This window comes from Arvicanthis niloticus, chromosome 30 (genome assembly GCF_011762505.2).
Source record: "Arvicanthis niloticus isolate mArvNil1 chromosome 30, mArvNil1.pat.X, whole genome shotgun sequence".
In the NCBI taxonomy this organism is placed as follows: Eukaryota; Metazoa; Chordata; class Mammalia; order Rodentia; family Muridae; genus Arvicanthis; species Arvicanthis niloticus.
This window is the reverse complement of record NC_133438.1, coordinates 22406881-22433452: the sequence shown is the minus strand read 5'-3', so window position 1 is coordinate 22433452 and position 26572 is coordinate 22406881. Positions and strand designations below refer to the sequence as shown.

The window sequence follows — 26572 nt, the reverse complement described above, 5'->3', positions numbered from 1 at the left end:
ATTCCAATATAGTGCTCTTCCCAAACTGAAAAAACAAAAAACAAACAAACAAACAAAAAAACCAACCCCCCCGCCACAAAAAACAAAAACAAAAACAAAAACAAAAACAAAAACAAAAAAACCTTCCATAGTAACCTACAAAAGACCCAACATCCTGACCCTGAGAGAGGGAAAGTAGGAGCTATGCTTGAACTCACTGGCACAGGAGTTTTCGGAACAGAACTATGACAGATCAGGAATTACAGCCAACAACTAATAAGCAGGACCTCATGAAACAAATTTCTATGTGGCCAAGGACTCAAATAGAGAGGCAGTTACAGAACTGGTAAAAATCTTTACCAGCAACACAGAGGGTTAGTATTTAAAACATAAAATGAACTGGAAAAAAAAAAAGAGAAGAAAACCCAATGAAAAATGTAGCACAGAACTAAACAGAGTTTTCAAAAAATGAAATACAAACCACTGAGAAACAAAAGTGTTCAACGCCCTTAGGCATCAGAGAATTGCAAATTAAAACATCTTTGAGATTTCATCTCATCAAAGTCAGAATGGCAAAGGAGGAGGAGGAAAAGGAAGAGGAAGAGGAAGAGGAAGAGGAGGAGGAGTAAGAAGAAGAGAAGGAGGAGAAGAAAGAATGAACAAATGGTGGTTTGGGTGTGGGAAGAGACACTCATTTGCTGCTGGTGAGAGTGTAACACTGATCTATTCATGATAGAAACCATGTGGAAGTTTCTCATAAGTCTACCATATGATCCAGTCATATCTTTCCTGAGAACATACCTACTGCAGTCCATCTCCCGTGAGACACACTTGCTCATCCATGTCTACTGCTGCTTTACTCACAGCCAGAACATTGAGACAGCCTAAACATATGGTACATTTACACAATGGAATACCTCTCAACTATTAAGAAAAACAACACTGTTTTTTTCTTAAACATTTCAAGTAAATTGATGAACCTTTAAACATTCATTCTGAGAGCTGTGACCCATTTTAACTATGGACGTTAGCTTTGACACTTTAGATATGTGTGTCATTTGGAATATCCATAGAGGTCAGAAAATTACTAAGGGGCATGAGGGAGGGGCTTTCAAGGAAAAGGAGAGAGAATACGCTGTTATGAAGGACCAAAGGAAGGCAATGGAACAGGAGAGTTGGGCAGGAGCTTGGGAATGTGGTGTAAGGTAGAGGAGGGAGGGTGGGAAAGGGCTTCTAACACCAAAGACTTCACATAAACATATGTAAACCCACTGCTGTACACGCTTACATGAGCACACATGTATGCACACATACACACGGGGGGGGGGGAGGAGAGAGAGAGAGAGAGAGAGAGAGAGAGAGAAAGAGAGAGAGAGAGAAGCTAGTTCAGCACGACCCTACCAGCTACCCCAGTGTAACACACAGGAAGCCCAGTGCTGGAACCAGTTACTCAGTCACTTCTTTTGGAGTTGCTTCCCAGCAAGGTCCTCTAGACCCCAGGTATTATAGGTGGTTGTTACTGCTCCTGGTTACCCTCTAGAATCTATGGTAAGACACAATTGCTGAAGACACCACATATTTGTGCCACATAACATGCAAAATAAAGCTGGTACTTACTGACCTGGAAGCTCCCTTCTTACCAACAAGTTTTCACAGTGTTAGAAGATGATAAGGAGCTGCCAGAAGAGACCTGTAAGCATCAGTGACGTCCAGCTGTGAAGTCTGGGCTACAGGTCTCTCCTGGCAAGGCATGTCCACCGCAGCAGTGGCGCAAACGTCCTGGGGACAACTGACCACTCCCTGATGGGATTTAAGTTTCTCTTTACAAGAATATACCCATACTTGCCACAACTATCCGACTAAGACAGATCATAGGCCCTAGGAGAGAATCTACTACTATTACAGCGCTAAATGGACACAATACTACACTAGCTTCTGATGACTTACCATTCTTCTCATAGGCCAGCATCTCTTAGAGCAGCTTATGTCTGCAGTTGGTGGCTGTGCTGACAAATGAGAATGCCCCCACAGACTCACTTGCTTGAATACTTGGTTTCTAGTTGACGGAACTGTTTGGGAAGTATTAGGAGATATGGCCTTGTTGGAGGAGGTGTGTCTTGGGGGGTGGGCTTTGAGCTTCCAAAAGTCCATGTCGTTCCCAATGCCTGTCTCTCTGCCTTGTAGTTGTGTCTCAAGATGTGAGCTCCAGTGCCGTGCCATGTCTGCCTGCTGCCATGTTCCCACCACGGTGGTCATGGACTCAAACTGTGCTCAGCCCTAAAGTGGGAGGGAATGGCTACTTTGGAAAAGTAGTGGCATTTTGTGTTCTCTCTCACTAGGAAAGTTGAGGAAAGTTACCAATGGCTGCTGACACTACTCAGCAAGCCTGTTGGGAAGAGACACCCTATAGAATGCAGTAAAGGAAACAGGAGCACTTTATTTTCATAACAGAGAGATCTGCTGTCCACCTCCTTCATCCAAGACTAAACTTACCAGCAGCAGTAGTGGGACACCCTGACAACACATGACACTTGATAAGATGTGCAGAAGTGATTATCACTCATAGTATGGCCACAAGTTTTGCCTGAATGAAACCACAATGAAATAGATAGATTTAAAACACTGACATTTTATAAGACAATTAGCCCAGAAAGTTTTTCTTTCTAGGTTAACTGAAACTGATGCTAATACAATTGATAAGAATAATATAACCATCAATGAAAATATAAATCTTGACTGGATGCTGGAGATACAAAGATTGCTTGAGGCATTTTTGGTATAATTAGGGATATCTAAATGTGAGCCTTCATTAGATAGTTTTTCTATTACCTTTATTACTTTTCATATATGATAATGGTACTATATAAAGTACATTTACATAGTAAAGTCCTTAGTTTTATCAGATGTATGGTGAAGTTTTCAGAAAGGAAAGTGGATACCCACAAGCTCATTTTAGTTTTTTCTCAACATTGGATTTATCAACTACATGCCTATAATGACAAACATCGAATATGCATGAATGAGTAGATGTCATAATACATATTCATATTTACATATTGATTGACTTGCTAAAAAGTAATATTTGAGGTTGGAGATGTGGTTCAGTGGTTATGATCCCTGACTGCTTTTTCAGTTAATGCAGGTTTAATTTCTAGAACTACCAGGACACTCAATTGTCTGTAACTTGAGTTCCATGGAATCTGATGCCCTCTTCTGGTCTCCATGGGCAATGCACACACATGGTGCACAGACATATACACATGCAGGCAAAACATTCAGACACATAACATACAAAATAAATTGAAAAAAAGTTATCCTTATTGAAAAGTAGTAATTTTTACCCAGTCAATCCCCTCACCAGTATTTTCCTTTTGTAATTAGTAAACCCTATATTTGAGGGATGGAGAGTTGGCTTGGTGGTCGAGAACCCTGGCTGCTCCAGGGGACCTGGGTTTGATTCTCAGCACCCACATCATGGCTCACAACTGTTTGTAACTCTAGCTCCAAGGAACTCAACCCCTATAAAGGCATGAGGTACACACATATGTGCAGCAGACATGTACATTCAGACAAAACATTCACACACACAAAATAAAAATAGAATAAACACCATTTGGGGATAAATTATTCATATTCAAATAAATTACTTCAAAACCTGATTTTGGAGACACTGAGAGTAAGACTGAGAGGAGTTTATGAGATTTGTGACTCGGGTGTGTGTTTCCTCATAGCCCTGGAAGCTTTCCTAGTCTACGCCACTCTTAACTGATCTGTTCTATTTCTTCTCAAACACTAATAAAAATTAAATTCATACCAGAGGTGAGGTCATAGACTTAATACCTACATACATAATCCTAGCATTCAGAAGGCTGAGGAAGAAAGATTGCTGAGTCTGAGGACAGTTTATTATAATGAATCAAGACTGTCTCAAACACAAACACATACACAAACACACACACCACACAGACACACACACAGACACACCACACACACACACACACACACACACACACACACACACACACACACACACACAACAGGCATGTACCGCTACCTTATGAATATATAAAGTCAGTAGATATTTAACTATTTTAAACTACTGCCCAAATAATTTAATTATGCTTACTAATAGCTAATTACACATTGAACTATTTTCTCTGGAGAAAACAAAACATTAGGGGCAGCAATTTCCAACACTTGCTAAATCTCCTCCATATCTGTAAGAAGAGGCTCAAGTTTGCTTATGCTACTACATGCTATCACATGCTATACATATCAGTCTAGGGCAGTTAGGTGTGTGTTTAATAAAACATGCCACACATATTACACTGGCAAGGCCAAAATGCATGCATGTTCTCTCTCTCTCTCTCTCTCTCTCTCCCTCTCTCTCTCTCTCTCTCTCTCTGTCTCTGTCTGTCTCTGTCTGTCTCTCACGCACACACATGTGCACACACAAAGCATGTGTACACAAAGTAAACTCCTGTCTTGGCTCTTGTTTGGAGACATTGTTTTCTACATAACATCGTCTTTCTTATGTAAAACTCTGTTCAAGTGTCAGCTTCTTTATGGCATGTTCCTTGACTAATCTATTTAAATACTGACTGATGGGCCAGTAAGAGTTTGTGGGGTAAAGGCACTTGCTGCACAAACCTAGAGACCTGAGTTTAATCCTTGGAACCCATGTAAAATCGTCCTCTGATCTTCACACATGCACCCCACCCGCAACCATGCACACAAACACAGTCAATAATGAAGTTAACAGTAAATGGTGACCATCCTTACTCAGCATGTGACTCTACCCCTCCCACTCTAGTTTGGATCTTAAATTTGTCTGTACACACCATGTACTGAAGGCATGAGTGATGGCTGAGAAGGAGGGTCCAGTGGACACATACTGGTTTGCCAGTGGTATATGTGGGAAGGCGGTAATAGGGTTCAAGGTCTTTCTGCTTCTTGGATACCACAAGGGAGCAGCTGTGCTCTATTGCTCGCCACCTGCCGTGTTACTGTGCTTTGTCACAGGTTCAAAGCCAAGGGGGCCAGTGGGTCACAGTCTCTGAGAACTGAGTCAAGGCAAACCTTTCCTGGTTATTCACTGGTATCTTAAAGCACTTTGTCACCCAGTGAAGTGCTGACTAGGACCTCTTCTCTCTGTCACTTGTCACTTAGTCTGTGTTTAGTTTTTATTTACTGTCTTTCCCACCAGAAGACCAAGACACACAAAACATTTATCTGCACAGGATTAGCTCGGACACTCATGAAAGAGCATCATTTGCTTTTTAGATTTAGCTATTAACTGGGTCTAGTGCCACAGACAAAAGCACTATTGGGTTCTTACTTAATATATGACTTTGCATTTCAGATCCTGAATGTATAGGGATAAACTATCTTTATAAGTAAAACAAACAACTAAAATTAGAAGCAAAGTTTAAGCAAGAAAAGAGTTACTGAAGAAAAAGTTCACTTATTGGCTTGGTAAGATACTGACGATGTGGGAAGGTGGGAACACAATCATATCTACAAATAATGATATGATGTAATTTCTAAAGAGAAAATCATAAATTAAAATTTTAAGCATAATCATGATTTAGAAATTTCCTATACCTTGAATTAAAGAGAAATCAGTTTTTTAAAAATGTCCTATTCCTTTTCACTGTAAAGGTGCAGCAAGAGCTGTCTGGGAATCAGATTTATGTTTCACATCATCAGAGAGGCTTCTTCCTGCAAGAGATGGCGACCAACACAGAGAGAGACCCATGGCTGGGTAGTGTGCACTGAGAGGCCTTGGAACCCTCAGCTCTAAATGAGATGTCTCCATCACACACCTCCCTCAGGGATACAGAGGAGGCCCCAAGACTCAGAGCCAGAGGGGAATGCCAAGGGAACCAACAGCATCTTCCACACAGGGCTGAGGGACACATGGACTCATGGAGACTGTGGCAGCAGGCACAGGCCTGCAAACAAGTTCAAGCCAGATGGGGCCCCATGCTGAGAAGAGCAGTAGACACAAGCCCCCATATTCCTAAGCAGAAGTTATCTCCAACTGATAAGTGCTTGCTAAGGACACACTACTCTTCTCCAGTGGAGTCTCAGTGGGTGTACAGACCAGACTTAAGGGGCCCCAAGCGTAGCAGTAGATGGCCAACACAGGACAAACTCAGTGGTGTTTTGGAGAGTCATTATCACATAATACTTTGTTTTTTAAGCTTACTTGTCTTTTGCTTATTTATTATGGGTTTGATTTGGTGTTTTTATAGGTTTTGTGTGTGCACGTGTGTATGTGTGTCTTGTATTTTTTCCCCCTCTATTGGTCCGTTACTTTGTTTTATTTTAGTTCTTTTTTTAAAAATTGGCCTGTTTGTTTTCTAAAGATAGAAAGAAAACATGGAGTTGGATGCGTCTGAGGAGGTAGGAGGAGAGACAGATCAAAATATACTGTAAGGGATCAAAATATTCTTATGAAAATTATTTCTAATAAAAAGGTTAAGTTGTAATTCTTATAACTGCCTTTGCCATTAGCTGTTAAGCTGTTTATTTTCCATTCTTTAAATATTTACTTCAAAATACATATTAAAAGACTAAGATGACGTCAAACTTCATGTTACTACCAAAAGTAGGAGGAAGAAAATAAAATACCCCCTAAGAGGAAAAAAGCTCAGTGAATGTTAATTTGCAAAAAAAAAAAAAAAAGAAAAAAAAAAAAAAAAAGAAAGAAAGAAAAAGAAAAGAAAAAAAAGGAAACCTGATCACTTCCTATTTTTTTCAAATTCAATAGCCATAAATATCTAGAACTCAGTCTCCTGCAGTAGAAGGGCAGGTATACAAAATGAGCACATACAGAAGCACACTTACTCCAGACCTATGTTTCAACATGAATCCCAAGCATTTACTCCCTCTCAGAAGCTACAGCACTGTTAGCAGCTCTATTTTTAAATGTAGAATAGCAACTGGAGGCACCACAGGACTTGTGAAAGGGTCAGCAATAAAATGCAGAGTCTCGGATCTCAACTACCATTTAGAAGCCCCCTGGATAGACAGCAGTGCTCTGTATTGTCCACACCACCCAGATTTCTACACGGCATCATGAAACAACTAGGAGCATTTAGTAAATGTCATCTGCTTAGCCTGGTCTCTTCTCTTCTTGTCCCCACAACGTTACATGCCTGCTCCTGTTAAGCTCCCCACTGTTGGGCGACTATAACTTTGGTGCCTGCTGGATTCTCTGCTAGGCTGGGTGAGCCTGGGGGCTGACTGTCATCTTCATTTTGCCATCTGCTGGGTTGAGCCTCTGCACAGAACAGTCCCTCCATAAGCACAGTCTAGTCATTTGCATGGACTCATTTTTAGGTATAAGAAAAGTATTTATTTTTGAAAACCAAGGAAATGTTTTCATTAAATATTTCTGCCAAGAATATAGTGTTTCTGAATCTACTTTCAAAAAAGGTAAGAACTGTTAAAAAGTCATTCCTAAGTTTACTTCTTATGAAGATATTTTTCAGAGAGAAAAGTACACTGCGATGAACACATAGCCTACTCGTTGGACATTTATAACACAGAGCCTGTGACATGACTTTAAAATGCTGACAGTCACCTCGTGCACTCAGTTGTCAGTTTCTGTATGTGTCATCACCTTGGCTCTGAGACAGGGAGGCAAGGTGCTGACTAAGAACAACATAAAGAATGATTCTTTACATTTCATTCAGTTTTCATTCAAGGAAAAAGCTTCCTGAAAATGCACACTTAAAATTCTGGAAAATACAAATCAACACTTTCTTGACCTCGAGGGGTCTCTATCCTTACCAGAAGGTCTGGCTCCTAAACCTCATTTCCATTTTTAGTTGGCTGCTTTCAATAAGTGATGGGTATTCATTTTCAGAAAACATTACCAGTAATTTTTGTGATATCATAGACACTCACTACTCACCCCAAACTGACTAAACCACAAAATGCAAAAGCTCTCGTTCTCTCAGGGAAGCCCTGGGACTATTTCAGTACAGATACTGCTTCAGCCTGAGGGGAGTAAATGAGAAAATGTGGGCAGCTCTTTTCCTACCAATGCTTGTAGTAGATACAACTTGAGATGCTTAGAACCAAGCTTTATCCTGTCATAGAGCTAATGAAGAATTACCTGGAGTCTTAGGAATTTATAAAGGAAACAAGAATTATTATTTATGGCATACAGATTATATTTCATTTTCTCCTTGTTAAGGAAGAAGACATGAAGACCTGCTTACTTAGTTACAGAAGTACCCACTCTAAGTAAGTTAGTAAATATAATACTTTTAAAAATTCCCTTTTGTAGAATCAGTGGTTGCCTCAGACGCTGGCATGAAATGCAGGAAGTGCTAGCTGCACATGACTCGGGAGGGTGAGGGGCCACACTCTGGCTCCAACTGAAGATGCAGCACAGGAGCCATGAGGAGCCAAAGAGTGGCCTGGAAATGAGGCTCGACTCATTTTCTTTAAGAAGCACACAGGAAGTTTATTATCAAAAAAAGAAAGAAAAATTTGCCCTAAATTTGAGTACTATGAAATAAATTCTAATATTACTTTATGTGCCTTATTATGTGAAAATATGCAAAATTGTCAACTTCAGTTTAAAACTATAAAGTCAGTGCAGTGAATCAACGGTTGACAGTAAAGCATATGAAGGCAGTGAGAGTCTTGTTCTCATGTCGACATGGCTCAGCCATTGTACCAGAGCCTCCTCTCCGTGCTCTCCTCCACCCCTGCCTTGAGTGAACCACATGCCCGTATCTTCCTCTCATGGAGGCACAGCGCTCACTTACAGACCCGGAGCACTCTGGCCACGGCATGAGTTATTCAGTCCTCTGCTTTGGAATGACAGAACAGAAAGGCTTTTATTCACCACCTAACATTTAGTCAGTACTACTAAAAACTCTCTTTTGAAGTAACACCCTGTACCATTGAGTAAGAATTTAACAGGAGAGATTCTGAAGTGTAAGCCATTGAGCATAGGGTTTTCTTCCCTTTCTAAAATCTAGTGGAAAATCAGAGACCTTTAAAACAAGGTTCACGTATGAGAGTAATTCTGAATACAGTTATGCAATGTACTTTTATAACTTCTACTGTATTGGAAGCCATGGATATTTTGGTATTTAATATTTTTTATTTGTATGAATACTACCAGTAAACATTACTTTTCATCACTAACATGAAAAAGGTCACTCAAGGCCATAGCACATGTACAGACTATATATCTAAATTCTCTTTGCTAACCACTACTAGACTCTCATGCTCTGACCTAAATGAGAGAAGTAAGAGATAAACACAATTTCTGTGAAAGTCATTGGCCAGAGCCCAAGCTGCCCTCAAACTTCCTATGTAGCTGATCTTCAACTCCTGATCCTCCTGCCTCAGCCCCCTGAGTGAAGAATTTACAGATACTTTCTTTTAATAACAGTGTCAAAGTCATGTTGATAAAAGATCCTAAACTCTTACCCAAGGAAGTCTGTTATTGAGACCATTACTCACATCTGCTTAAAAACCAACACTTGTTTACTAGATGATTTCCTTGGGATCAGGTACAGACTTAAATGGAAGTAGTTGGAACAGAACTGAACTCTATGCGGTACCTACAGGCCATGCACAGTTTTAAAATCAACGTTTGAGTTCCTAAGTCACACTGATATTGCATGTACTCAACAGTCACATAAGCTCGGGGGCTACAATAATGTATTGTGTGTAACTGGAGCTCAGGAAAGATGCCTAGGATAATGTAAGACATCAGACAGTCACTGCTCCCTGAGTTTTATGTAAAGTCATGCAGTTACTAAAGATGTCAGTGTATGTAGAGAACAAAAGAGCAGAACTCTGAAGGAACAGTCTATTAAGGCATGTCAGGAACCATGAGGCATGCAGCATAAGAAAAGAGAGAGAACTGACTCACAAGATAAGAAAAAACCAAGAGAGTGTGGTGTCCTGGAAACCATGCATTAGGAAGTAACTAGATGTATTCAAAGCTGGTGATCGGTCAAGTAAGATAAGGGGGAGAACTGAGACTGGCATTAGCAGTGCCAGGGTCACTGGTGAGCTTGAAAAGAATATACTAGAAATGTTATACTTCCATACAATGGAAAATGACTAGAAACATCTGGGGACAGACATTGCTTGGGAGTGTGTGAGGTCGTCTGTATGGATGCCATCCTGGCTATGATAAAGCTATGAGCATGCAATCAGCACATCTGGTGGAAGTCAAATCGAAAGAAATCTGGGATTCAAAGGTTAAAAAACAATCTAAGCCAAATAGGCTGCAAGCCCTAAATAACTGGGGGTCTGTCCAGCACTAACCCAGGCCACGAGAAATAGAATCAGTCTCCAAAAGTAACACTGCAGGAGCAAAGGCTGCTAGCACACAGCCCTTGTCCCAGCTGTTCCTTCTCAGTTTGGAAAGTATCCTGACACACTTTTCCTGTTTATCCTAAATATAAAGTGCACATTGTTTGTCCTAGCCACAAATGTAAATTTTTAATAAGTATGCATGGGCAAATGAATTAGTAAGATTACAGTTATTCACACAATAGAAGAAGTCATAAAACTAGTCCTTCATCTTTAGAAATTTACAACAAATGAAAAGCCAAAACAATGAAGAAAAACACAGAAGCGGATAAAAACAAGTAAAGACAGGGAACCTCTGAGCAGAAACTCTGGAAGACTTTAGGAAGATGTAATGGTGCCCACAGCACAGGACTACAAGAAGTTAGAGAGAACGGGGAATCCATCAGCTGTGAGAGGCAGAACACAGAACGAGAGAATTCTGAGGAGGGCTAACTACAGAAAGGTTGGGAGATGTCAAAGGTGAATGCAAAGTCTTCCTAGGAAGATCGGCAGTGCTGGCCTCAGTACGGAGGCCACAGTGAGTCACAGAAGCTCTGAGGACCTTACACCCACTCACAGCAACATTGTCACACTCATGGAAATCGGTGTCCTGCTATACAACTGTGAGACCGAACATCACCTGTCAGATTACGTTATATTTATTTCAGTCACATATGTAATAGCTCTGTTCTACCTGCCCTAGTCTTCCACTTTTACATTTGAACTTTCTGTTCAAGACGTTATAGGCAGATAATTCCACGAATCTACGGAATATAAATAGGACAAATCAAGAAATAATTAACACACCAACTAGAAAGCGTTAGAAGAGGTAGGTACCAGAGTCTTTAAAGTTTGAATTCACTACTCCTTACATATCCCACTATTTTGGAAGCCTCAACCAGAGATCAGCATGGTTTCTAACTATGTGTGTCACCAGTGTTCTCGGCAAGAGAGCTGTGCACAATTCAGGCTAGCTATTTGGTTAGTTGTTTGGAGTGGCAGGGATGCTGCCATGCATTTTGGGATGTTTCATAGTGTCCTGCATGCCTATCCCTGATGCTGATAGCATCCCCAAACATCTCCAGGTATCTTAAAGGTCCTGGGGCAAGACAACTCACCTCCTGCGGAGAATCACTAGTATTTAGTTTTCCAGTCCTTTTTCTCTGTCTTAGCAGAGAATTTCAAGCAGAATTCTATGACATATGTGGTACAAAATAAATGTTGTAATTATATATACTTCTAAAAATTGAATTTACACTTTGGTTATATAGGGTTACAAAGTTTTCATATTCATTAATCAATTATACCTTATTTAAAATTTTCCTACAGCTTAAAAATTTCAGTTACATGCTTTTATTTTTCATTGGTTGTATACCACTGGACAAATACGACAATATACTTTGAAGGTCCCTGAAGAGAAAAAACACCGCTATACAACGATGTAGCTGAGAAATGAGAGCTTAGTAAATTTCCTATTTTGAACAGATGGGGGAAGGTTCAAAGTTGTAAGGCTGAAACCATATGTACCTTACAAAATTGAATAAAATGGCTTTTCTTAGAAATAAATGGCTAGGAAACAATGGGCAGACCAACACTCATTTGAATCTGACTTAGATAAGAAAGGTTTGCATTCACAATCTACCTCCTGAAAACACTGGAATTAATTTAATGGTTCATGATGATTACCATGCACAGGCTGGCAAAAATGTTATTAAACTAAGAAATGACATATAGAATATATTTTAAATTATCAGCAGAGATAAAACAATTGATGAATTCTAATATCTTTATTAAAATTAGTCGCTATTATAAATAAATTTGAATACTTAACTAGTAGATTAATACCCATCACTGGATGCTCACTTAAATGGTCTCTGGGACATGAAACAGTAACTCACACTCTTAATGTACAGCTCAAACTCAAGTTTTGGAGATTCCCAAAACGATGAGAATCTAACAAATGAGGTCTCAGTATTTGGGGAAGGGAATACAAATAATGACACATTGGAGGACATATCCAAGCAACTAAGATCGAAGCAGTGATCAGAAAAACCCAAATGTAAAATCTGTCACTCTCGGGCCTCCAGTGTTGACTGCTTATTAGAAACAGGAAAAGAAGGCTATGAACACCAGCTTTGGAAGTGACTCGATCTCTGCTAGATGTGAGGGATGACAGAATTTAAATGATTAAATTCATTTAATTAGATTAGACAGCATGACCAGCTGTCTAACACATACATATATTCATCCTGACTTCATTTTTATAACTTAAAAAATACTGCTAGTTATTTATAAGGGACTATTGTTGTATTAATGGTAGAAAATTAAAGTAGTATCCGCTTCCTACGTTTGGTTGCTCATTCACTTCATAACTGACTTCATGGTACACGCTACCACACTGCATCTCTGGAATCGTCACCGAGTAGCCAGAAAAGCAGGCTTGCGAGCCTCTACTCCTTCTATCTCCACAGGCTGCTGCTGCTCCTCAAACTTAGAGCTCTTTTCTTTTAATACACGCTAACTTAAAAAAAAAAAAAAAAACAAAACTTAGTTTAGAAATCACTGAATACATAAATATTTCTTGTCCTTTTCTAACAACAAAAAAACCTGCTGACTTTCTGAAGGTAAGCTCTAAAATCTAATTACTTTAAGATATGGGGAATCCAACCCAGGGCCTCAAGCATGCCAGCCACACACGGTCAGCTACCAAGTCACCCCAGATTTTTAGTTTTTATTTACATAGTTGCAACATTTATTATTTACCTTTTTATTGATTCTGTGTGAATTTCTCATCATGTACCCCAATCCTACTCATCTTCCTGTCCGCTGATATCTGCCCTCCACCCTTGCAAGTCACCCCCCACCCCCCAAACCAAACTAAAAACACAGAGGCTGCACTGTGTCAGTGTGTCCCACAGTACACCCTTCTGTCCGCACGTCTTTACTTGAGAATGCTTATTGCAGTGTGTCACTGGTCTGGTTTGAGGCCTCTGACTTCTGCTACACTATCAGTACTAGATCCTCACCAAGCTCCTCTCTGATATCTTATTGGCCTGTGTCACGGAGATCCTGCAGCTCTGAAGCTTCCTTGATGCAGATCAGTTCACACATGGGGTAGGTAATGGTGTGGGCCAACTCAAAGCCCTGGATCTGGTCTTGGGTGGTTGCTAGGCTGGTCAGCTTGCCATCTCTCCCACACTCATACAACCAGAGCCAGCTCTCCAGCTCTCGGGCTGGCTCATCTGCACTCACACCTCCAGGAGAGCTCTGTGCTGCCCAGGCCAGGTGCAGGGCATACTCTCCTGAGTGCTGCAGCCAGCAAAGGGTGGGGATACCAGGGTGAACATCTCTCCCTTGCCTACACCACCATACTGCAGGCTAGGGAGCTTAGTTTTTTTTTTTTTTTTAAATGTTCTTTATAACCTGATATATATACATATATATATATGTATATATATATATATATATATATTTTAAAGATTTATTTATTTATCATATATGAGTACACTGTAGCTGTCTTCAGACACACCAGAAAAGGGCATCAGATCTCATGGTTGTGAGTCACCATGTGGTTGCTGGGAATTGAACTCAGGACCTCTGGAAGTGCAGTCAGTGCTCTTAACCACTGAGCCATCTCTCCAGCCCGGGAGCTTAGATTTTAATCTCAACAACCAGCACTGCCATACTGGTTGGCTAACTGTAAGCTGTTTAGAAGACGGTAAAAAAGTTTAGCAACTTGCTGAGCAATAAAGGCAGAATTAGAAAAGTGACATTAATTCCGAATCTGAAATTGACTCTTCTATATAATACTGCCTCTGTTAGTCAACAATATAACAAAATGTTTAATAATAATAAAATGCCTTTCTCCCATTTTGATGGTACCTATTACAGAAAGACACTTTTTTTTAAATTGGATATTTTATTTACATTTCAGATGTTATCCCCTTTCCCCATTTTCCCCCGACTCAGGAACCCCCCCTATTCCATTCCCCCCTCCTCCTGCTTCTATGAGGATGTGCCCCCACACACCCACCCACTCCCACTTCCCCATCCACGAATTCCCCCACACTGGGGCATCCAGCCTTCACAGGACCAAGGACTTCCTCTCCCACCTATACCTGACAATGCCATCCTCCCCTACATATACATGGGCCCATCCCAATGTGCTCCCAGGCTGGTGGTTTAGACCCTGGGAGCTCTGGTTGGTTGGTATTGTTGCTCTCCTCATGGGGCAGCAAACCCTTTCAGCTCCATCAGCTCCTTCAGCTCCTCCTCTCTCACTCCTCCACTGGGAACCCCATGATCAGATCAGTGGTTAGCTGTGAGCATCCACCTCTGTATATGTCAGTCTCTGGCAGACCTCTAAGGAGACAGCTATGTCAGGCTCCTGTCAGCATGCACTTCCTGACATCCACATCAGCGTCTACCTTTGGTAACTGCATATGGGATGAATACCCAGGTGTAACAGTCTCCAGATGGCCCCTCTTTCAGTTTCTGTCCCATGCTTTGTCTCCATATTTGCTCCCATGAGTATTTTGAGAACATATGCTCCACTATGTTCATAGCAGCCTTATTTATAACAGCCAGAAGCTGGAAAGAACCCAGATGTCCCTCAACAGAGGAATGGATACAGAAAATGTGGTACATTTACAAAATGGAGTACTACTCAACTATTACAAACAATGAATTCAAGAAATTCTTAGGCAAATGGATGGAACTAGAAAATATCATCATGAGTGACCCAGTAACCCAATAACCCAATCACAAAAGAACACACATGGTATGCACTCACTGATAATCGGATGTTAGCCCAAAAGCTCAAAATACCCAAGATGCAAGTCATAGACCACATGAAGCGCATGAAGAAGAAAGACTAAGTGTGGGTGCTCCGGTCCTTCTTAGAAGGACACTTATAAGGACACTTTTTAAGAGGCTACAGAGTTGGGTTATAAGAAGCACCTTGCACTCTTCACGCTTTGTGAGTTGATGTTTCTTAAGACAGCAAACCCAAGAGATGCTAGCTAACAGAGTGTGTTGGTACGTGGTTGTTCCATCATCTGTGAGGCAAAGTGTAACCTGCCAGCCCATGTACTCTTAACACTGATTTTGACATGCTGCCTTGTTTTTTAGGTATGTTTTGATCTTAACACCACATTCCAAAGATGACCGCAAGTTGGCACTTGAATAGAAAGCTAAAGTCTCAACAGTCAAGTGAGCGCTAAGTATCTTTCCCACTGGACACTCGTTTTTGGAGACTTCTTTGGTAACTCCTCTTCACGGTGCCCTCTCCACTGAGTGCTTCTCAACACTGTGTCTTCACTGTTTGTCCTCCACACCCTTTCTCTCCTTAAATAAGATTTCCTCCGTTACTTTGGCCACAATGATTTCAAAATGATGGGAAAAATTTGAATAACCTCATGCTATTTAATCTCAAAACATTGTGCATAAGGCACAGGTATTTTTATGACCCTAATAATGCTCTGAAGTGAGAAATGTAGGCACATCTAGCTGGCGAGAGGAAGCCAACTACCCAAGTAAACAGCTACTGAGGGAAACTAGGAATCAGATCAAAGACACCAAAGACCAAGGCTTTGCCACCATGATGTATGTGCTGAATTCATAAAAGAGTTTTTTTTTTAAATAAAGTCTTTCTTTCAAAAAACAATACATTAAAAGCATTTGATTCTTTTAATACACTAACGTCCAATTAAAGATATCTGCTTACAGAAAAATCAGTTAATTCTGGAGATTATCTTTGATCTATGACAATTAACTATTTTTTTTCATTTATCTCATCACTGGATTGAAATTTTGGAATTTTGAAAAGTCTGAAATCAGAATTCAATAGACACTCTTCTCAATTAACAGTTTAAAGTTCGTTGAGTAACACCAGCGAAGGCCGTGCCAACTCTGACGGGCTGAGGGGATTCTTTGAAGCTTAATTTACTTTCCTTACAATGGAAACCCCCTTTTAAACATCAGCTGTGTTTATTGAGTCATTCTAGTTCCTAATTTTTGCCAAAGTGTATTTTTCCTTTGAAACACAAGAATCATCATGTTTCCAGCTTAGATGTTATACAAACTCAAGTTTATAATTAAAAAGATATGAAGATTAAATGAATAAAGTTACTTTATATTGCTTGACCTATCTATTTAATCTGAACTGCATTTAGAGAAATGATATGAAAAAATACACAATACATAATTCTCCTTGAACAATAACTTGTAAAGATGATACAAACACTGCCCTGCCAGCAGTGAAAATTTCTGATATTTTTGCGCCCATCTACTCAACAGTGATTAGACTATTAAATAATCTATTATTAAATAACCCACATTAGGGTCTAGCTATGTGGTCCAGCCTGGTCTTGAAGTTGTGGGCGTAGGCATTCTTCCAGCCTCTGCCTTTGGAGTGAGTGGGACTAGGTATGGACCACCATGTCTGGTGTCACACTTTAAAATATAGCTCTATAGAAGAGACCAAGGTGGCTGAATGGGACCTAGACTTAGACCAAATAACACAGAGTAAAATTTCTTTCCTGAGAGCCTGCTGATTTCACTAGAGAACAAACACTACACTACACTACACTACACTACACTACACTACACTACACTACACTATACTACACTACACTAGAATGTGGGCTTAAAAAAAAACCCAATAAATGACAAGTACAAAATCTAAGACCATAGGAAGAGTGAGTTTACTGACAATCAAGAATTAAGATGTCTTGCTGACACCTCAGTTTCAGAAACCACACTTTCTCAAATGACAGCTCCCTATTCCAGTTACTATTTAGGAAACCTGGCAAAGTAGAGGGACGAGGCCACTGGCAGAGAAGCAGCTCTAAGCGATTACTTGGCCTCTCCAACCTGTGCCGTCCACTGGGACTGCGGTCTGAATGGTGAGCAGGGCGCACTGAGTCTGCTGCAGGCCTCCCAGGCAGTGCTCTGTGTCGCAGATTCACTGTTACTTCACTGAATTAAGGTCTTGGACGATTTAAATGATTTTATTCAGTATGATTCATGAGTAACTGCTATAGAATTGTTGAGAGCAATATAAACATGAATTGGTATCACTTGGTATTTCCTCACTACACTGGAGAATGGAACTGCCTGTCATTTTCCAGCTGAGGTCTGTGACTCTCTGGGTCTCCACAGAGTCTGCTGTTATGTCCCCTTTCCATCTCTAAGTCTATTCATGTGGATCTTTGCGTTCATCTTTTAGTCAAGTTGGCTAAAGGTGTATCAACCTTAGTAACTTTCTCAAACAACCAACCTTGTCCCATTGATTACTGATACTGTTGTTGTTTGGCTGTTGTGTCTGTTTTACTGCCCTCATTCCTGACTTTCATTCTTTCTTGTCATCTACTCCTTTGGGGCATTATTTCTTCTTGTTTTGTTTTAGAGCTTTCAGGAGCGCTGGGAACTTACTAAGATGAGAACTCTCCAAGTTTTGAAAGCAATTTTAAGATATAGTACAGCTTGCTCACTATATCATAAAGCAGTTTTATGAGCTGTACCTGTAATTTTACCTCAAATGTTTAAATTAGAATTCCATTTAAAAATATAGTTTTAATTTTTAAAAAGTCAGTTTATTAACTGTTTCATGATCAGGGACATGGAGTAATAGCTCAGAGAATAATACCTAAATGAAGTATTCCCAGGAACGCTTTCCCTCTTCAGTTTTTCTCTCACACAGATGTCAGTAATGTAATTTTAAAACATATTTTATCTCATAAAATATAGGATTCGTTTCATACTCAGACCTTGGGTAATTCTACTCTACACAGCTAACTCAAAGTGAGTTCCTAGGCTAAGTACAGTGAGTCTGCCAGCATCTAAGAGGTGGGTGGGCTGCTGGGACAGAGAGATGCTCGGCGGAGGGAGGCAGGAAAGGAGGCAGGGGTCTACCTGCAGCTGCAGTCTGAGGAGCCTCTTAACTACTCTGGGCTACTGCTTTTGGTGGACAGTCTTTCAATCTGCACTTTCAGATTCACCACACCGGCTTAATTTTCTACAGTCCCACTGTCTCCCAGGCTGAACTTATGCTTTCTGAAGGCAGGGACTGTAATACTACATGTCTTTTAGAAGTCACAACAAACAAATCACTTACAACAATTTTAGAGTAAAGAAGCATTTCCAAACTTTGAGAATTATAAACCACTTAAGAAAGAAATGCTTATTTTTCTAGCAGCCCCAATTTTCTAGAACTTGTTTTGACTAGATTAAGATTAACATGGACTTACTTCAGAGTACAAACTCTTAGCATGTAAATACACTTATATGTAGTCTACAATGGAAAGTCTCTCTGCATGACTCCAAGTGGGCCCGTCCATTATAGCTCTGGACAAATAGCTTTTCCCTATACTAAACATTACAGGGCCTGCACATTTTATGTGGGTTTTGAATTAAGGCTTCCTATTCAATGTGTGTAAAATATGTATACATATGTGTGTATAAAAACATATTTTAAGACTTACTTCACTTTAAAGCATGTGTGACTTGTGTCTATATGTGGGAATATGTACTTCTGAGTACAGGAACCTATGCAGTCCAGAACAGGGAGCTGGATCCCTGGGAGCTGGCATTACTGGGGTTGTAGCTGCCTCTCTGGGTGTTAGAAACTGACCTTATGCTCTTTGCACGAGCACTATTCAGTCTCAAATACTAAGCCATCTTTCCAACCCCCAAGATTTATATTTTAAAATATTATATGTACATTGTTTGTTTTGGTTTTCCTATATTTCATATCCTAACAGATTTGTATATAATTAAGAACACTTGCTTATACATATTTAAAGCTTATTTGAACATGAGACAAATACTATAATTTTTCTAAAATATTTTAATTAATCCTTTAAGAACAGTCTACAATAAATTTTGATCCTATTCATCAAAGCTCCTCCCCATCTCTTCCTAGATAGACTCTAGAATCACAGAATTTTCAGATAGAAACCAAATGCCTCAATTTTCTGCAGGGTTGAAAAAAATTAAAGGTTGAAGAAATTGCTCCAGCCACCTGTGAGCAGGGGAACAGGTCATCTGGCTGTGGATGACGACTTCTTTCACAAACACTAACTTTTTCACGACAAACAATTAGTGGTCAATTTACAACTAATTACATTTTTATTTACACACACACACACACACACACACACACACACACACACACACGTATAATATATATGTGACCTTTGTATGAAGGACCTGGTCTAAAATAAAGTCAGCACATTACTGACCAAAGCAGAATCAGGTGCAGCCACATTGCCTGTATTATGAACGTGTTCTATAGTATTTATCTTATTGGCTGACAGACGTTTCTTCTCGAATTGATTTAAGAAAATATAATAATGAAACTAGACTTTTAACTTCTATGCCTTTGAGACAAATAAAAAGTTTCTTCCCAGAAACTCGGCAGAAAAGTGGTAAGGCGTGATGGGCAGACAAAATCCCTTCTTGTCTAGTCACGGAAGCTAACCTCTAGCATCTAGAACGACTAAGTCTGCTGGGCACACACGGCACATGTGTACTGCTGTTGGTGTCAGAAACTCCGCTGCACATCAGCAGCCTTAGAAATGTAAAGCCTCTAATACGCGGGACAATATCGTTACTATTGTGATTTAAAATGACAACTCCAAGTAGTTTCAAATTTTGCACACAAGCATGCTTATAATGTAAATGCCAAATTTATACAATACCTTACTCTTACAAGAGTGTATACAAGATTTCTAAATCCAAGCATCTCCTCACGAAGATATATAATTTATACAAAGATTAACATAACTTCTATAATGATGAATCCCAAATCCTTTCATAGCAGAAAAGTGATACAATCCCCACATTTCAAAGTAAACTGTGTCGATCTTTTCAAGCTAAACCTCTTTGTAATAGTCTCTTCATCAGAGATGAGTATTTTGTGATTTTTTTTCAGTTCTTAATTTAATTTGGTAGTATGTAGACTACTGTAAAAAGTAGTGAAAGGACAGGAAAGGTCATCTTTCAATACAAAGATTATCATTTCTTATAGAAATTTTAACTTTAATATCCTTTGAAAACCTTGTTCAAGCACATTTAAAATATTAGTCTAAAATTTGCAACTGTACACAATTCATTTCAATTCAGTGATTAATATAGGTTTTTAAAGTAAACTTTTTGTATTTTCTCTTAACTTGATAACTTGAAGGGCTGAGATATCACTTCAGGTTGTAGCCTCTTTTACCCACAAAAGGCATACTGTTTTGGGTTTTTATAAAATTTAAAAACAGTTAAAAATAAAATTACCCATAAGCCATAGTTCCTTTATTCAACTGAAAAACCTCATTATTTCATATTGTACTGTTTAAGTCTTCTGGTTTTCAAGTTTTAAATGACCTCTTTAACGGGATATAAATTCAAGGTAATGAATGTTAAAGTCACCAGATCTGAACTTGCATACCATTTCTATGATGTAAGGAAAGAAGAACTGTAGGACAGACTTGGTGAGGAGTGAAAGCCCAGCAGCAGATCGCTGTGTGTGTTATTCTGAATAGAGATAAGCACACTCATACAATCAGCATTACACGCTTAAAAGGATTTTCAGTGCAAGAAAGCTGCTCACCCGTCTGAGGGAGTCCAAACTGATGTATAATCTCATCAGTGGTCAGCACGAACGACTGTTTCACCCTTGGCTTCTTTGCGGGGCCTGGTGGTGGCGAAGTCATTGAGAGATTTTTGTTGACCTGTAATAGAAAAGACAAATCAGAAAGCACCTCAGACTTCCTGAGTTACTAACACAAGAACCAGATGAGAACTATTTGCTGACTATCCAAACCTGGACATGGCAAGGGGAATGACAGGGATTTAGGTGGTTACATTTTACAGTTGGAAGACAGGACCAGTTTTTTTTAATTAAAGATACAATGGCTTTCAAAGTAGTTTACCTTTCTAAATACTTATTTTTGGAATTAATACTATGTAATGAATTAAAAAACAGAGGTCTTAAGATTCCAAGAAATGTAGATATATAAGTGATTCCTTGATTGCTTTCCATTAAGAAAGTCAATCTCTCCTACCCGCATCTCCCTTGTATCTTAGTAAGACAGCAGCAGAGGCAATATAGAGATGAAAAGACCTGTGCTGCTCATGTATTATGATGATAGATGTAACTCACACATGACAATCTCACTTGCCATGACAAAGTTTCCATGGCATAAAAAATCCTTTTCTTAAAGACTAAACACAGAATGACTACTTAAAAGCATAACAGTTCCAAGAAGTAAAATATATAATAGGTACATTTTCATTAGATGTTCACATGTTCACTAAAACAGTTAAAAAGTTTATTAGTAAATTTATCTTAGAAATTAGAATTAATTTCAGGAAAAAACTAGTTTTGTTTATTATGAAAAATTCATTCAATCTTTTTCTTCTTTTAAGAATCATAAAATATGACCTTTTTTATTCTTACAGATTGACATAGCCTGATTTTAAAAATTCACTGAAAATAGTCCTTCAATTAACAAAATGAAAAGATAACACATTATAAATATTAGTATATGAAAATACTGTTCTTTTTATTTTCTTTTGTTTAGTTTGCTTTAAATAATCAAAACCACGCAGAACTTCCCTAGGCATCCCAGTACATTAATGTTTAAGACTTATGTGTTCTGTACAGGATAGTGTGGTGCTGTAGTTACATGCTCTTCATCTGCCTCATTTGTTACAAATTTATAAATGCTTCTGTTTTCAAATGATGATTATGTATCTTAGTTTCACTTCTTTTCTTGGAGCAAAGAGCTTTAGCAGATTTGGAGAAAAGGTATTTAAGACCATACAGTAATACAGTTCTAAAATACCAATTATTATGCTATCTCATAAAACAAAACAAAAAAAAAAACCCCATACCTTTTTGTGGGTATAATTATGGGAATCCAATCTGGACTTTATACATGCTAGGCAAGTGCCTACCCCACAGCTATATTCCCAGCCAAAAAAAAATTGTTCAAAATAATTAGAAGGAGTTAAAACCACATCAGTGTTAACTTATTACCAAACCTGAAAAATTCTCAGGATCCATTATTAAGCTCTGGCCAAAATTAATATAACTATATGTTACTAAAATAACAAAGAAAACCGTTGAGCCTCATTATTTATCTATAACTGGGAATCTCAATGAAAGTCCTGTCTATGCTTTATCAAGAATGTGTCAATAAAGATGATATTCTATTTACATGCTAACTATCAAGAACTGGACGACGTAGTGAAGACAGTAAATAGTGCTGGTGCTATTGTTCAGTGACAGGATTTTTGTCTGTATTATAAAATTACACAAATACTTCTGTTTGCAAAAATAAACTATAAAGTGTGATACCAATGTAGTATTAGGTATTAGCATGATCTATCAGAAAATCAGGCAAACCTAATAGAGATGATGCAGGAAGTAATTCCCTGCTCTTAGCAGAAATTGTAATATAAAAGACACATTTATCACTTGGCTATTTAATTACCCTCTTGTTACAGCCTTTGTCAGTTTTGCTTCTGTATTCTTGAAAATTATTTTCAAACATGTTAAACTGTGTATTTAAAGTGTGATGTAAATGAACAGGTGTATACTAGGGATGTAATTACACGATTCTATGCCTTTATCTATGCCATGACTATGGGTATACCCATCTTTCATATCTTCCTCTTTAAAGCTTTATCTATGCTAAAACAAAAACAAATAGCAGACAGTTACAATAGGGTGCTTAAATGCCTCTTCTCGAACCTAAGACTCAATACTCTTCTTAAAATAAGTTAATGTTGTGTGTAGGGAGAACAACAATAATTCCATGTTTTCCCTAAGCAACTGTTATGACTCTGATCTTTCCCGACATCTTTTTTGGATACTATTCAAATGTTGATGAGGTCAGGAGTAGCAACAGTACAGTAGGTAACAAACCTTTTACAATTTGACATAACAGTTATTATTAGTAGGGATTGGAAATTAGAAGTCAAAAGATTTTCAAAATGATCTGACATATATTTAGAATTTCATTTAGAGGAAGAAAAATAATAATAACCATTAAATAGAGTGGAGCAACGTGTTTTTTTGAAATATATGCTGTGGAAAAGGATTGCCTAATAACTTTACAACAACAGAACGGTTGGCTAAGACAGTCTGCCTCTACCAATCTACCCTCTTTTCACAACACGTTTTTCTGCTTGCTTCATGCAAAAAACCACAGCTTGCTAAGGTCAGTTTAATACTTCCATACTGGAGAAACCTAAAAGCACAGAAATTTGAATGAAATTTATAATAAGGAGAAAGAAAAAAAATTACCAAGAACTTCTGCCAAGTTAGTTACAAAACTGCTTTTCCTGTTCTTTCTGGCTCTAAGCAGCATCATGCTGAAATACAAGCACTAATTTCCCAGGACTGGGTTGATTTTCTTGTTAAAACTCTTACTGCCCCGAACATAAAACTGAATGTGAAAGATTAAACAAGCTAATAATTAATTTCTCTTTTAGTAATTAAAATGAAAAACCTCTGGGGAAGAGATCACACTCACTCTCATTCATATTTACAAGTCTAATCATGGCAGCCGATTGCAGATCAGATTGTGCTCTCACCAGAACTACAAGTTTATGACTTTTCAACTTTCGGTGATTCCTGTTGAAAAGTTCAAACTCTTGACTTTCCCAGACAGCTGTCATTTTTCTCCATCAGGTCACTCAGTCTGAGAGTGAGTGCCTATGCTGCTCTGGTTTGGAGAGTGAAATGTGGAGAATGAGTAGCTTATAGGATTTGATCAAAGGCCTCAGATGTTTTCCATGTAAGGCAGGACAAGAGGTGAGAAACAGCAGTAGTGACGTCCAGCAAGGTTTTACAATAGGAAAGGGTCAGGGGTCCTTCCTCTGAAAACTCTCAACCATTCGATACCTTATTACATCAAGAATTCAAATGCGAAGCAGTTATAGAAAAGCTTTTCTTTTTTTTTTTTTAAGTATTTAATCAGGACTGTTTGAGCTTATAGCAGATACTAAGGATCTGTGGTTCATAGATTTCTGATGTGATTCTCCTACATGAAGTTCAAAATTAAAATTAGTCTGGCTCAAAGCGATACTCCAGCAATCTGCCTCCAGGTGTACCTCCTGGCCTTCTCTAAGCCTACATCTCCAGTCTGTCTTGGCAGTCTGTCCTTCTTCATAGGGGACCCTTTATGTTGGCCCAATCCAATCTCTGAACACCCTCTATCCTCTTCTCTGTCAGTGCCACAAGAGGTGGTTCCACTCAATTGGACACTTCATGTTCTCACAGGAGTCACGAAGGCGCTTCCAAATTCTATGTAGAACTCTCTACACAGACCCCTCTACTTAGTACAAAATATCAGTAAACCAAAAATAGCTCTCCCTCCACCTTAGGAACTCCCTTAAGCTTCACTGAAAGATAAGCTCTTTTAAGAACAATGCCACACCTCAGCTCTTTTCACCAGAGCTTGTCTCCATGAACAGCTGAGTCCAGCCCATTGCTCAGGCCCTGCTGCCACACAGCACCCCCACCACCTTTCCCCTATTTTTTTCCTGCCATTCTTGGCACCTGCCATTCTTGACAGTGTTTTTCACTGGATGTACCTGCATCCTCCTCCCTTGGATCCACCTCACCTCCCAGGGTGCTCTGGGCAGGGCCACCTCACCTCCCAGGGTGCTTTGGGCAGGACCACCTCACCTCCCAGGGTGCTCTGGGCAGGACCACCTCACCTCCCAGGGTGCTCTGGGCAGGACCACCTCACCTCCCAGGGTGCTCTGGCAGGACCACCTCACCTCTCAGGGTGCTCTGGGCAGGACCACCTCACCTCCCAGGGTGCTCTGGGCAGGACTGTTTATGCCATCACCTCGTGTGCTCTCTAAGTCCCTGTTTCTTAAATCTACAAGCATCTGTCTCCTGATCATTAAGTACAGAGGTGACTCAGTCTTTCCCGAGGAAGCACAGGGACCAGGCCATAATGCTTGACTCAGCCCAGACTGCTCCTGACCTGTACATGGGGCCTACCAATTACCATAGTAGGTCTCCCACCCAAGCCAGCCTTCCACATATCTTCAGATCAACAAGGATTAATTGGTTCTTATTTAGTTTCCCAAGTCAGGAAGAAATTGTATTTTAAAAATGATTTTAAAACCTTTGCAAATAACTGAAATCAATTCTTGAAATACTATTCTGCTCAAATCATTCTTGTCTTCTTAATAATGAATATATACAAATACTTATATACACACACATTATTTTTAAATGTTTTTAGACAGGTTCTGATAGAGTCCAGGCCTTGAAATTGTTACTCAGGTGAAGCTAGCTTTCAATTCCTGATCCTTATTGCCTCTACATCTTGTGTGTATTATCAAGCTCCACATATATATGTAAATATATATGGGTACATTATACATACATATATGCACATATAATAAAAATTTAAAAAGTTATAGTCACCGAATATTCTATTATTTAAATATTTTTAAAAGATGGTTTTGGTAAGCAGTGCATTTCAAGGTAATTCTGACTAAAATATACATCACTACTTTATAGCACTCTGTGTGTGTGATTGTGTGCATGTACATGTGGGTGAGTATACATGCATATGCAACAGTTTATGCGTATGATGGAGGCCAAAGGTCCGCATCAGGCATCTCCCTCAGCTGGTCTGCACAGGAGTTTCCTCCTGAAGCAGTGAGCTCCAGTGCCCTGGCTGCCTCTGCCTCGCGCACGGCTAGCACTTTGTAAGTGGTGTGCATCTCATGTAAAGCGTGCCATCAGCCTTTGATGGCAGGCATTTTACTGACTCAGTTTCCTCTCCAGCACTTTTAACTTTCTTCCATATTGTTGTACTAGCCAATCTATGGCCACATCACTCTTAACATGCCCAATCTCATCACATATGGAACAGAAAAATTAAATTAAACTTAACTGTATTTTAATTTTTATTAATATAAGCCAAGAGTTGATACTAAGTTTGAAAAGGTGAGGTTGCCTGGCTTCAAGAAGCTTACACAGGGATGTGAAGAGACAGATATGCAAGACCCAGAAGTGAAAACAATATTATAAAAAACTCAATGCTTATGTTGCTATGATTTATAGGTTAGTAAAGGAAGGGGAGAGAGGTGAGAAGACTCTTTTGAACTAACTGATGATCTAGTGCTGGAAGTGGACAGCCAGAATTAATGACCCATTCAGAGCAGCAAACACAGATACTCTAATGTCCATCAAATGCTCCCACCACGTTAGTCCCCAGCACAACACTCA

General features: G+C 39.2%; 1 protein-coding gene across 8 annotated transcripts in view; it reads right to left on the bottom strand.

Moving 5' to 3' along the window:
- Ahi1 (Abelson helper integration site 1) overlaps window positions 1–26572 on the bottom strand; it is a 128703-nt gene that overhangs the window by 49538 nt on the left and 52593 nt on the right. For all 8 annotated transcript variants that reach the window (XR_013108290.1, XR_013108292.1, XR_013108291.1 and 5 more), the window contains one exon: window positions 20918–21038. Coding sequence is in view for 5 of the 8 variants with exons in the window: in XM_076928087.1 (XP_076784202.1) it covers window positions 20918–21038 (121 nt within the window). In the remaining 3 variants the exon portion in view is untranslated. The remainder of the gene's footprint in view (window positions 1–20917; window positions 21039–26572) is intronic.